Here is a 12,581-nt window from a genome sequence, read left to right on the forward strand (position 1 = left end):
CAGGACCTTCAGAAGAGCAGTCGGCGCTCTTAACCACTGAGCCATCTCGCCAGCCCCAGCAGTGGTTTCTATTGGCTGTCGTCAGGTCACTTGTGCGGCAGATGCTCTTCCTCAGTGAGCCGCTTTGCAAGCCCTTTCCAGGTTTCTTTGCACTACGGTATCATAAAGCTTAGACTGGTCCGAAGGTTACTATTTATTTCAGGCTGGCCTCCAACTGCAGCTCCTCCTGCCTTTCCAAGTTCCCAGGTGCCAGAGTCACAGATGTGTGCCATCAAACTTGGAGGCACATTATGCAACAAAGGAGGCCAATCAGAAAAGGCTCCCAGCGTGGGACTGGATTCCAGCTCAAGGACATTCCAAGAAAAGCCAAGACTGTGACACACTACAAAGATATCACTGGCCTGGGTGGAGACCAGTGATACAAGGCTTGTCTTGAAGTATCTTTCAAACTGAAAAAAAGAAGAAGAGAGTTGGGCTGCCAAGGTGGCTCAGAACCCACATAAAACTAGAAAGAGAAAATAAAGTTGTCCTCTGGTCTTCACGTGCAAACAGTGGTTTGTCTTGAAGTGACTAAGGTAACGCCATCTTGTCTGCCTCTATTTTGTATCTGCTTAGACACTTCTCAGCTCCATACTCCCCAACAGCCTCATTGGCCTTGGCTACATACATATTTGGCATCTCCATGACCTTGAACATGGTCCAGATGCATTAGCCCAAATAATTAATATTTATACAAACGAAACATAAAAAACCAAAAGTCAGAAACTAAATACACTACTTAATATAAAAGATCTGCTAAGTTAATTTAGATTTTAATAAAAGTGCACTATAAAAGAACACATAGGCTTGTTCTTAACCACTGAGCCATCTCTCCAGCCCAGCGTGAAGCACGGGTCCAAGCAAAGCAAACGTGGCATTGGGCTTGCCCTCTCCCTTGCTAAACTACTAGATTCTTAAAGCACCAAGGTCTAGTGCCTTATTTGGCTACTTACTTATGCCTGCCTAAAACTCCAAGGTCCAACTATCAAAACACCAAGGTCCAGCAATCAAAATTCATTCTTTGGTTACAGTGACTAGAATATCTAATCAGGACTTCCCACCTCACCCCAGCCAAGACCTTTTCTCCTTAAAAAGTCACTTTTCTTTGTCCAGTCCAGATTTACTACCCCACCGTGCCTTCAGGGTAGTGAATCTTTGTGCTGAGAATCTGGTGTCTGAGTGAGTTCTCTGCCAAGTCTCAGTAGATTATTTTAAATTCAAGGCCAGCCTGGTCTACATAGTTTCAAGCTAGCCAAAGCTACAAAGTAAGACCCTGTCTCAAAAACACTTTTTTAAAAATCACTTCCAGGAGCCCTATGTGGTAGCTCACACCTTTAATCCCAGCACTTGGGAGGCAGAGGCAGGCAGATTTCTGAGTTCAAAGCCAGCCTGGTCTACAAAGTGAGTTCCAGGACAGCAAGGGCTACACAGAGAAACCCTGTCTCGAGAAAAAAAAAATCACGTCCAGGATGAAGAGATTGCTCAGTAGTTGAGAGAGTGTGTGCTGAAGTTCCAGAGAACCTGAGTTTGGTACCAGGCAAGACATCCTCAGACCCCTGCACATGCCTGTGTCTAAACACACACAGACAAACATTCACACGGGTATGGATGTCTTGCCTGCATGTGTATCTGTGTATCACATGCATGTAGTGCCTACAGAGCTCAGAAGATGGTGTCAGATCCCCTGGGACTGGAGTACTGGACAGCTGTGATCGACCATGTGGGACTCAAACCTGAGCCGCCTTCTGCAAAAGCAGCCAGTGCTCTTTAACTGCTGAATCATGGCTTCCAGCCCCAAGCCCAGACTCTTCACTCCGGTGACTAGTCACTGTCGGTCCCTACAGTGGTCAGTTTCAGTCACCAGAGGTGTGCAAACCTACAAGGGGTACCCCACCCAGGGGGAACCCCATTGTACCCTGCAGCCTCTGCACTGGAGACAAGAAAGGTGTGAATGTAGGCTCACTGTAACAAATGGAGCAGCCTGCTTCCCTGTGCTGGCAGTGGAGGCGGCCGTGGGTGGGTGAGGCAGGCTTCACGGGGACTCTCAGTGCTTTCCCTTGGATCTCACCGTGTGCCTAAAAACTGCTTGAGGGAATATTTTTTTCCCTCCATGCTGGGTACAGAATCAGGAGAACTCCTATATGCTAGGGAAGTGCTTTGCCACTGAGCCACATACACAGTTAATCCGCTTTAAAACAAAATCTGGAGGAGCTCAGGTCCTGGGGTTCAGAAGGTGACTGGCCTGAGTATTCAACCTCAGGACCCCACATAATGGAAGGAGAACTGACCCCCACAAATTGTCCTCTTACACACACACACACACACACCTACACACCTGCTTACTTTCATATGTAAGCCCACACACATAAAATAAATGAAAAATTTTTAGACATGGGGCTTTTTCCCCCAGTGTGATTGTGCATGCTTCTAATACCATTGCTCAGGAGGCAGGCAGATCTCTCTCTGAGTTCGAGGCCAGCCTAAGTCCATGGGGTGAGTTCCAGGACAGTCAGGGCTACACAGAGAAACCCGGTCTTGAAAAGCCAAAAAGAGAGAGAGAGAGTAGGTTACTCTGGTGTCCTTACTTTCTACCTTGTTTGAGACAGCCTCTCTTGTCTGCTGCTGTGTGAGCCCTGACAGCTGGCCTGAACTTCAAGGGATTCTCCTGCCTCTACCTCATCCAATGTGGGAGTGCTGGGATTACAGATGTTCACTGTGACCAGCTCGACATTTCTGGGTACCAAATTCAGTCTCTCATGGTTGTGCACTGAACACTTTACCCACTAAGCTGTTTCCCCAGCCCCCCAGATGCCTTCTGTTGCATGCTTGCAATGTAGCCTGTGTGACTAAAAAATCAAATTCTTCATTCTACTAAAATTAATTTTTTTCTTTCTTTTTTTTTTTTTTTTTTTTTTTTTTGGTTTTACGAGACAGGGTTTCTCTGTATAGCCCTGGCTGTCCTGGAACTCACTTTGTGTACCAGGCTGGCCTCAAACTCAGAAATCCACCTGCCTCTGCCTCCCGAGTGCTGGGATTAAAGGAGTGCGCCACCACACCCAGCACACCGGCACATTTTGTTGGATAATAAGTGACAGTAAGGATCTAGTCCGTGGTGTGGGCTGTAAACAGTTCGGTTCCTGCCCTCTCTGTTGGGCGACTCCCAGCTGGTCAAATGCAGTATGCACTGGGAGGGCCACCTTTCCACTCGGGCCCCACCATTTGACCTTCTTGTGTTGCTAAAGCGATGGATACTCTCCCAGCCTGCTCTCCCCAGCCTGGCTTGTGTTGGGTTCTTGCCACGATCACTGTGAGGCTGAGCAGATGCCTCTGTCGTCTTTACGGGGTTCCATGAAGGAAGATCTGGAATCCCACCTGCATTGGCACAAGTTTTGGGTGGCCTGTAGGAGGAGTGTGGGATTCAAGTATTCAAAGGTGAGTATTAGGGTCAGAACTGCCTCATGGGGGATCCAGTGACCTGAAAAGACCAGAGCCAACTGGGGTAGAATCTGCAAAGGCGAAACTGCCCTCCTGCAGATGGAGGAGGGAACACAGAACAGAAGCTGCTAATTATAGAACAAAATTTCACATTTCTGGAAAGCAAAGAATCAAGAGTGGGGGAAACGCTTGCTTATTAGACCACTCACCGAGACTTTGTTTGTTTTTGTTTTGAGACAATGTCCTCAATGTCCAGGCTGGCCTCTAATTCACTATGTAGCCAAGGATGACCTAGGCAAGATCTCTGTCAACTGAACTGTAGCTACTGTTATTGCTATAGTACTGGAGGTTTGGGGGAAGCATTCAAGAGCTGGAGGCAGGAGGATGGGGAAAGGGTTGAAGGTAGACTTCTCTGGGATGTGTGAGGTGTGAGGACCTGGTACTAACACAACCTCATGTCAAAAAAAAAAAAAAAAAAAAAAAAAAAGCTATGCACAGTGACAGGCTTTGTTGGAGCCTGGCCTTGAATAGCCAGTTTGCCTGCTGGACCCAGGAGGAAAGGGGCGGAGCCAGAGGCTGCACTGGATACTGTGAAGGCTACGCTTGGGATCCTTTAATGGCAAAGATGGAAGGCGCATCAGCTACTGGTGTGTCCATTTCTCAAATGGCAACTTGGCAACCAACCTGTGCCCTGTTCTGTCCTACGGGGAGGTAGTGTTTTGTCTCCCAGCTTTGTCCCCAGTCAACCCTAGATTTCCACCAACACTTGCACTGTCTGGCCTGGTCGCCCTCCTCGTCGCTCTGCTCTGGTGTCTGTGTTACCTGGGCCTCTGTTACCTTTTCTTCTGTCTCTTTTGCAGCAAGGTCTCACTATGCAGTTCTGGCTGTCTTGGAACTTACTACATAGAGCAGGGTGATCTTGAACTCACACATCCACCTGCCTCAAGTACTGGGACTAGAGGTGTGCACTATAGTGCCCAGCCTGATGGGGAAAAAAAGAAAAAGAAGTCAAATTTCTTGGGTTTTTGTTATCACTCGAGGTAGCTTATTTAGGGTTGGCTTAAGGACTTTTGTTTAAGGCGGTGTCTCATCTATCCCAGGCTGGCCTCAAACTCAGTACGTAGATAGGGATGGCCTTGTAACTCCTCCTCCTGCATTCTCCTCTGAAATACCAGATTTATGGACTCATTAACCCAGGGACTCATTTTGTAGTCCAAGCTAACCTCAGCCTTGCTCAGCCTCAGATGACAGGTATCCACATCTGGCCCTTGAACTTCGGTATCTACACTGAGACCACATCCCATAGAATTAAGATCCAGTGCTCTTTAGCAAGGCCTCTGCTCTCCCTGGATTTGGTCATGAACCTTAGCCCCAAACCTGTTTGTGTATGCATTTGCCTTCACTTAAGGACTCATAATGCTCAATGTACAGTGATACTGGACACTTCCTGAAGGCAGGTGAACATCTGGTTTGGTTTCTGTGTTGCCCATGTGATTGTTTGGGTGGGTGAAGGGCTAGATGTATGGATTGAAGGATGGACTGATAGGTGTGTATAGCTGAGTGGAGTGATAGCTGATAGCTGGATGGAGATGACTAGGACTCAACCAACCAGTGTTCTCTGCATGTGTGAACAAATGATCCCAGTCAAAGCTAACTTGCGGCACCCAAGTCCAAGGATCACGACTGACAAAGGCTGGAGCTGCGTGCCATGTGGAAGGGGCTGATTTCCAGGATGACCCCCTTCCTCCCTCTGAGGTGTTCCTCAGTCCTAGGCTCTCAAAACAAAACCAGGGAAAAGATGCCCATCCCTGGGAAGGAAGCCATAGGCTTCACACCTTCCTGCTGTCAGTCACAGCTCTGGAAAGGGCAGCTTCAGACTAGCAGAGGGGCTTGAAACCCAGTTATGCAGATGGAGGCAAAGGGTGTGGACACCCCTCGGTTGAGGAAGGTAGTGTTAGTGCAGGCCAACTTGGCCTAGGTTTCTGGAGGAGTACCTTTTCAACTCTTCAAGACAGTCTGAAGGTGTGGTTATTTGTGAGACTTCATTAAAGGGCCTGTAGCCCTCCCACTAGATACCATCAGCAAGGCCTAGCCCACCCTAGATGCCCCCCCCAATAGAGCTCCACACCCACCCAACCTGCTCCCCACACCCAGCAAAGCCACAGAGCCACAAGCTGTTTGTGTAAGGTAAGGTGTGCACTTTTATTGGTCTCAAGTCAGTGTACAGGCCAGCCCTGGCTGCCTCAACACCTCAACCCCCTCCCAGGGAGACCAAAGCCTTCATACATCAAGTTGGGGGGACAAAAAAAAGGGAGGCCTCAGACCTGGGCCATTCAGAAATTAAAAACAAAAATGAAGTATTAAGGCGGAAGATTTAAAAAAATTTTTGCAGTACATAATTTACACAGAAGCAATGCTGTCACCTTCCCCGGGGTGGACTCAGGGCATGGACGCGACCATCCTCCTCTTAGGAGTGGGGGTGGCTTTTGGGAGGGTGAGGGACTTCCTGTAACCACTTATTTCATGGATACTTGGAATGACTATTAAAAAAAGACAAAACCAAAAAAAAAAAAAAACAAAACAATGTACAAAGTCCTCAGCCACATTTGTAGAACTTTGGGGGATGTTTGCTCCAACCAACTGCTGTCGCCTTCACCGTTCCAGTTTTTAAATCCTGAGTCAAAAGCGCCAAAACAAAACAAAAAAACTTAAAAAAAAAAAAAAAAAAAAAAAAAAAAACTTTAAAAAAAATTTAAAAAAACAAAGCCATGCCAATGTTGTCTCTTATTTTTTTTTTTTCTGCGCAAGTTAGGTTTTGTCAAAGAAAGGGTGTAAAACGCAGCTCAGTAACAGTCCGCCTAGAAGCACTTGCGGTGCACGATGGAGGGGCCGGACTCATCGTACTCCTGCTTGCTGATCCACATCTGCTGGAAGGTGGACAGTGAGGCCAGGATGGAGCCACCGATCCACACAGAGTACTTGCGCTCAGGAGGAGCAATGATCTGAAGAAAGCAAGACAAGATGGTGAATGGTGAGCTCTCTGGGTGCTGGGATTCCCCTTAAACCTAGAAGGTTGCTCTGACAACCACAGGGCCCACCCTCACCAAGCTAAGGATGCTTAGCTTACCTTGATCTTCATGGTGCTAGGAGCCAGAGCAGTAATCTCCTTCTGCATCCTGTCAGCAATGCCTGGGTACATGGTGGTACCACCAGACAGCACTGTGTTGGCATAGAGGTCTTTACGGATGTCAACGTCACACTTCATGATGGAATTGAATGTAGTTTCATGGATGCCACAGGATTCCATACCTAAGAGAAGAGTGACAGAAATCAGACTTAACTTGTACTATGGCCTCAGGAGTTTTGTCACCTTTAGATGGAGAAAGGACTAGGCTACAACTTACCCAAGAAGGAAGGCTGGAAAAGAGCCTCAGGGCATCGGAACCGCTCGTTGCCAATAGTGATGACCTGGCCGTCAGGCAGCTCATAGCTCTTCTCCAGGGAGGAAGAGGATGCGGCAGTGGCCATCTCCTGCTCGAAGTCTAGAGCAACATAGCACAGCTTCTCTTTGATGTCACGCACGATTTCCCTCTCAGCTGTGGTGGTGAAGCTGTAGCCACGCTCGGTCAGGATCTTCATGAGGTAGTCTGTCAGGTCCCGGCCAGCCAGGTCCAGACGCAGGATGGCGTGAGGGAGAGCATAGCCCTCGTAGATGGGCACAGTGTGGGTGACCCCGTCTCCGGAGTCCATCACAATGCCTGTGGTACGACCAGAGGCATACAGGGACAGCACAGCCTGGATGGCTACGTACATGGCTGGGGTGTTGAAGGTCTCAAACATGATCTGTAGAGAAAAATAAATAATGTTGTCAAGTTCAGAAAGCCACAAGAAACACTCAGGGCAGGTGAAACTGTATGGATAGATCTGAGACATGCAAGGAGTGCAAGAACACAGCTAAGTTCAGTGTGCTGGGAGTCTCAGGACAGGGGCTCCACTTAGACCTACTGTGCATCTACTCAATACACACTCCAAGGCCACTTATCACCAGCCTCATTAGCTTTGTCACACGAGCCATTGTTAGTACCTAAACCCACAGCACTGTAGGGTTTAAACACCTAGTCAGAAAGGCAATTGAGAGAAAAAAAGACCTCGTCTGGGAAAGAGCAGAAACTGCAAAGATCCAAGGGAGACTCAGCTCATAGAAGGGAGTCCTATGGGAGAACGGCAGAAGAAAGACAATTGAGAAAGGGCGTGGCTGAGAAGCTGGCCAAAGAGAAGGGTTACCCGGGATACTGACCTGGGTCATCTTTTCACGGTTGGCCTTAGGGTTCAGGGGGGCCTCGGTGAGCAGCACAGGGTGCTCCTCAGGGGCCACACGCAGCTCATTGTAGAAGGTGTGGTGCCAGATCTTCTCCATGTCGTCCCAGTTGGTAACAATGCCATGTTCAATGGGGTACTTCAGGGTCAGGATACCTCTCTTGCTCTGGGCCTCGTCACCCACATAGGAGTCCTTCTGACCCATTCCCACCATCACACCCTGTGGAAGGGAACAGCCTTCTTAGCACCGGCATCGATCCCCAAGAAAACCCCAGGCTTGCCACTCCCAAAGTAACAGGTCACTTACCTGGTGCCTAGGGCGGCCCACGATGGAGGGGAATACAGCCCGGGGAGCATCGTCGCCCGCGAAGCCGGCTTTGCACATGCCGGAGCCGTTGTCGACGACCAGCGCAGCGATATCGTCATCCATGGCGAACTATCAAGACACAAAAGAAGGCTATAGTCACCTCGGGGCCGCCAAGAGCAGCCGCTGCCGCCCTGCCCACTTCCGGCAAGCCGCGGGCTCGAGCCGCCAGGGGGCGCGCGCCCAAGCTCAGGGGACAAAGGAAGCGCAGACCGGCCGCATTATTACCATAAAAGGCAAACGCTGGCCCGGAGGCGGACCTAGGGCAGGAAGCCAGACCTCCGCCCCCTCCCCAAACGGGCGCAAGCTCCGCCTACACTGCGCCGACGGGCGGCTTGTGCGCGCGCGGGAGGCGACCACACCCAGCAGGAAGCGCAAACAAGGCGCCCGTGCCACTGTGACCCCGCCCCTTCCGGACAACGGCCCCGCCCTCGCCCAACCCCGGGCAGCCGCGCTCCCAGCCTCAATACGCACGCGCAGCTAACTAGGAAGAGGGGGAGAGGAAGAGCTCCCTCCCTAGCGCACACGCGCCTCGATGCCCAGTGATAGAGAGCGCACGCGCAGTGGCATCCCAGCCCCCACCCGGCCGAGCCGGCCCTGCCGCGCCCGCCCGCCCGCCCGCCCGCCCGGCAAGCCGAATAGGCAAACCGGTTTGGACAAAGACCCAGAGGCCATTGAGGCGTGATCGTAGCGTCTGGTTCCCAATACTGTGTACTCTCAAGATGGACCTAATACGGCTTTTAACACCCGCAAGCCGCACCGGCTCATCAAATGCCCACACCGCGACCCTAGTGTGTCCCCAAGCCCCACGCACCGAGCGGGAGCGGGCCCACGAGTGTCTACACCGCGGGAATGTGGCTGCAAAGAGTCTACACGCTAGGCGTAAAGTTGGCTGTGCCAGTGTCCGCTCCGCGGCCCGGCACCACCCTCCACCCGCCCATGGTGTCCGTTCTGAGTGATCCTCAGGACCCTGCAGTGAGGTACTAGCCACGAGAGAGCGAAGGCCCGCTGGGCCCGGCGTCCCTGCTTACCTGGTGGCGGGTGTGGACCGGCAACGAAGGAGCTGCAAAGAAGCTGTGCTCGCGGGTGGACGCGACTCGACAGTGGCTGCGCGTTGCGCCGCCGGGTTTTATAGGACGCCACAGCGGCCACTCGAGCCATAAAAGGCAACTTTCGGAACGGCGGGCGCTGATTGGCTCCGCGTCGCTCACTCACCGGCCTCGCCGCACAGTGCAGCATTTTTTTACCCCCTCTCCCCTCCTTTTGAAAAAAAAAAAAAAAAAGAAGAAGAAAAAAAAAAAAAGCGAGAGAGAAAGCGAGATTGAGGAAGAGGATGAAGAGTTTTGGCGATGGGTGCTGGCTCCGTAGGCCCAGATGTACAGGAATAGCCTCCGCCCTTGTGGACACTGCCCCATTCAATGTCTCGGTTACTAGGCCTGCATTCTGGGGGTCACCCAACCACCCCAGGACCCTCTGGGTGTGGATGTCACGTGGATATCGAGCACTTAAGTGGATGAGGGTCAGCATCGAGGCCCGGACCCTATTTGTGTGGCCTCTTGTTTGAGGGACACGCGGGGCCTGGATTGAATGGACAGAGAGTCACTCCCCCTTGCTAGCAATTGCTAGCAATAGCCGGAAAGCCAGATCCGGGGGGGCCCCTTCTGCTGTGGTTCTAATTTGCTAGGTGTGTTGGGGTTCAACTTGGAAGCAGAACTCTGGTTGGAGAGGTTTTCATGGATCTTGACCTCTTAGAGACTCAAGGCCATCCTATCCCAAGCATAGGGCGAGCCCCAGTGGTCCAATAACTGGAGGTGTTGCAAGAAGATGCCTCCAGATATCCCCTGCCCCGGATCTAGAAAGGAACTGTGCTCAATAGAACAAACAAAACTTCTCATGGAGTCAGGCACTTTTGGAGAACTGCCTGATCACACCCAGGCAAGACTAAGCCTGGGCCGTTAGCTAGTGTCTCTGGGTGACTGCCAGACATCGCTGGGCTGGGGCCCACCATCTATCCTCTATTTATTATGTGCAGCCACAGCTGAGTTGTGCACTAGTCCATCTGCCAGCCGTGGGGATTCTGGGAGTGACAAGCTGCTCAGGGAAAAGTTGGTGGTCACCGGAGCCCCAAATCCTCCAGAGAGAAGCAGCCCCTGTCCCCCTCACCTAAGTACCAGTGTTCTACTTAGCAAGCCAGCTATTTGGCTGAGAGCTACACACGGGGTCAGGGTTGAGGGCCGGATCCCTCAGCTTAGCTTAGAAGGACACGCACCTTCTGGGAGAGTGTGACAGAAAGCTGGATTTAGGCAAGAAGGGTGCTTCAGGTGAGATGCTCTGGGCCTGCCGTGCCTCAGTGCATGCATAGGTAGGTGTTCACTGGCTCACAAAGTGTAGGTGTTGAAACCAAAGAAGGCTTCATCCATATATGGACTACAGTGGCCAGCTTCCTTGTTCTTGGCTGGTGGCAGGGCATTTTGAAGTTGCTGAGGCCTTGTCTGGAAGAGGTGACCATCACCCCAGCATATGCTGTGAACTGGAAACACACCCCTAGTTATCTTTCCCACCAAAAAAAAAAAAAAAATTTGACAAAAGTCTTCTGCAGTCACCAACCCTGAGAGAACTTTCCCAGGCAGTCTCCTCCCTGCCTCCGGGGGACAGGACTGCCCTGGCCCTGGCCTTGTATTTCTCAGTTGCTCAGGCAGTTTGCCAGCTGCCCAAGGACCTGCCAGTCCTGCAAGTCACAGGTGGGGGTGGGGCAGGGCAAATGCTGCCTGTCAATAAGGAGAGCCCAGAGTATTCCCAGGAGAACCCTGGTGGGGTGCAAGGGAGAAAGATGCCATCAGCCATCAGGGGTGCAGGATGTGGAGGGAGCCTCTTGGGTGACACCAGACAGCTTTACTAGGTTAGAGCAGACCAGATTCCCAGGCAGGACCTGTGTTGCCACTTTGTCACCTCTCAGTCCTGGGACTGGTCAAGGGGCAGGCACCTCAGCCCCACCCGACCTCTGAAACAATTCTGGTCTGTCTTGTCTGCAATGATCATTTTCCAGTGTTCTCTTTCACATTCTTGGGGGTGGCGTGGGGGGGATTTCTCTTGGTTTGTTGGAAATTGAGGGTGGGAGGTTGTTTTTAACAGGGTCTCAGGTAGCCTAGGCTGCTCTCAGATTTGATATGTAGTGGAGTATAGACTTGAACTGATCCTTCTGCCTTTACATCCCGAGAGTGTTGTGATTACAGGCATATATCACCATGCCCAGCTTCTTTGTTTGAAACAGTGGCTCCCTATGTAGCCCAGGCTGGCCTCAAACTCCTGCTCTTCCTGCCTCAGCTTCCTGTGTGCTTATGAAGACAGTCATGGTGCCTATTCAGGCTAGTCTTAATAACTCAGCACCTCCCCCAGCCCGGACAACATAAAACAAGCCAGCCCTTTGAGGGGCCCCATCACCCCCCACTTCCTTCCACTAACACACACACACACACACACACACACACTGAGGGGCTCTGTTCTGTGGAATGAATGAGAGATCGTCTGGGTGTCCTCAGCCCTGACAAAGGAGAGGTCCCTGAGAGGCCGGCAGAGGTGGAGGGGGCCTCAGCTGTTAAGTTTGGGGTGCAGACAGGAGACGGAAAGCACAGAACAGGGTGGGGGTGGGGAAAAGAGGAAGTGGAGGAAGGGGAAGGCAGAGGAAGTGAAGCTGGCCTTCTCCAGAGAACTTTGCCCTCACAAAGAGCTGTCACTGTTACTGTCAGGCACCCAGCTGGCAGCCACAGCCTGGCCCAGAGCATGGGTGACACCTGTAGCTTTAGTGCACTTCCCCCCACAAGGGTCCCCTTCCCTGAAAAGCCTTGGGACGAGAGAATATTTACAACCTAATTCAAGGCCCACTCTCTGATCCTCCTCTCAGAAGCCATATGTCACTTCTCCTGGGGACATTCAAGCCCAGCTGGCCAGGAAGACCCTAAGCTGCACATTTTCAAGTGAGAAATTGAGGAAGAGGGGAACTTCCTGTCACAGTAGCAGGAGCTCTGTCCAAGAGGGCGGGTCCCTGCAGACAGCAGGATGTCAGTAAGGCACTAAATGAATGAGGGAGGGCCTGGAACGTTCCAGAAAACATACTCCCTTTTTACAGGTTCAGAAAACTGAGATGGGCCTGACAGAGCGCCCAGTGCTTTAAGATCCAGCCATAATGCCTCTGTACTCAGGGGCCCCTGAGCTAACAGCCTGCCCTCTGCCTCACAGGGCCCCTCCCTGGGTAAAGTGGCCTCTGGAATGTCCCCGGGGACTAGGTCCAAGGACTGCTCCAAAGTTGGAATTCCTGGCCCCACCTCCTCCTTAGTACATATTTCTATCTCTCAGAGTTCAATGAGGGCAAGCCAAAGGCCCTGGTCATACGTAGGGTACCACCGGAAAAGTCTACTGGATGCCTGCT

The 12,581-nt window shown here is 51.5% G+C and overlaps 1 protein-coding gene and 1 long non-coding RNA gene across 4 annotated transcripts in view; one reads left to right on the forward strand and one right to left on the reverse strand.

Annotated features, from left to right (window-relative positions):
* Gm38733 overlaps positions 1–6,050 on the forward strand; it is an 8,212-nt gene extending 2,162 nt beyond the window's left edge. The window contains exon 2 of one of the 2 annotated variants that reach the window (XR_003955825.1): positions 240–6,050. This is a non-coding gene — a long non-coding RNA (predicted gene, 38733). Of the gene's footprint in view, positions 1–202 lie in introns of both variants that reach the window. The other variant, XR_868665.3, reaches the window with a different exon arrangement.
* Positions 5,650–10,511, reverse strand: Actb (actin, beta). 2 transcript variants are annotated; one of them, XM_030254057.1, is made up of 7 exons: positions 10,425–10,511; positions 9,187–9,415; positions 8,099–8,227; positions 7,772–8,011; positions 6,879–7,317; positions 6,602–6,783; positions 5,650–6,476 (listed from the first exon to the last, which is right to left on the reverse strand). In XM_030254057.1, the coding sequence occupies exons 3-7, from the start codon at positions 8,219–8,221 to the stop codon at positions 6,333–6,335; spliced, it is 1,128 nt and encodes a 375-aa protein (XP_030109917.1). In that variant the 5' UTR covers positions 8,222–8,227; positions 9,187–9,415; positions 10,425–10,511; the 3' UTR covers positions 5,650–6,332. The 2 variants fall into 2 exon arrangements, with proteins under 2 accessions (XP_030109917.1, NP_031419.1); NM_007393.5 differs by lacking the exon at positions 10,425–10,511 and having other exon boundaries at positions 9,187–9,289.
* Between the last annotated feature and the right edge of the window lie 2,070 nt (positions 10,512–12,581).

The sequence above is a fragment of the Mus musculus genome, chromosome 5 (genome assembly GCF_000001635.26).
Source record: "Mus musculus strain C57BL/6J chromosome 5, GRCm38.p6 C57BL/6J".
NCBI classification, from domain to species: domain Eukaryota; kingdom Metazoa; phylum Chordata; class Mammalia; order Rodentia; family Muridae; genus Mus; species Mus musculus.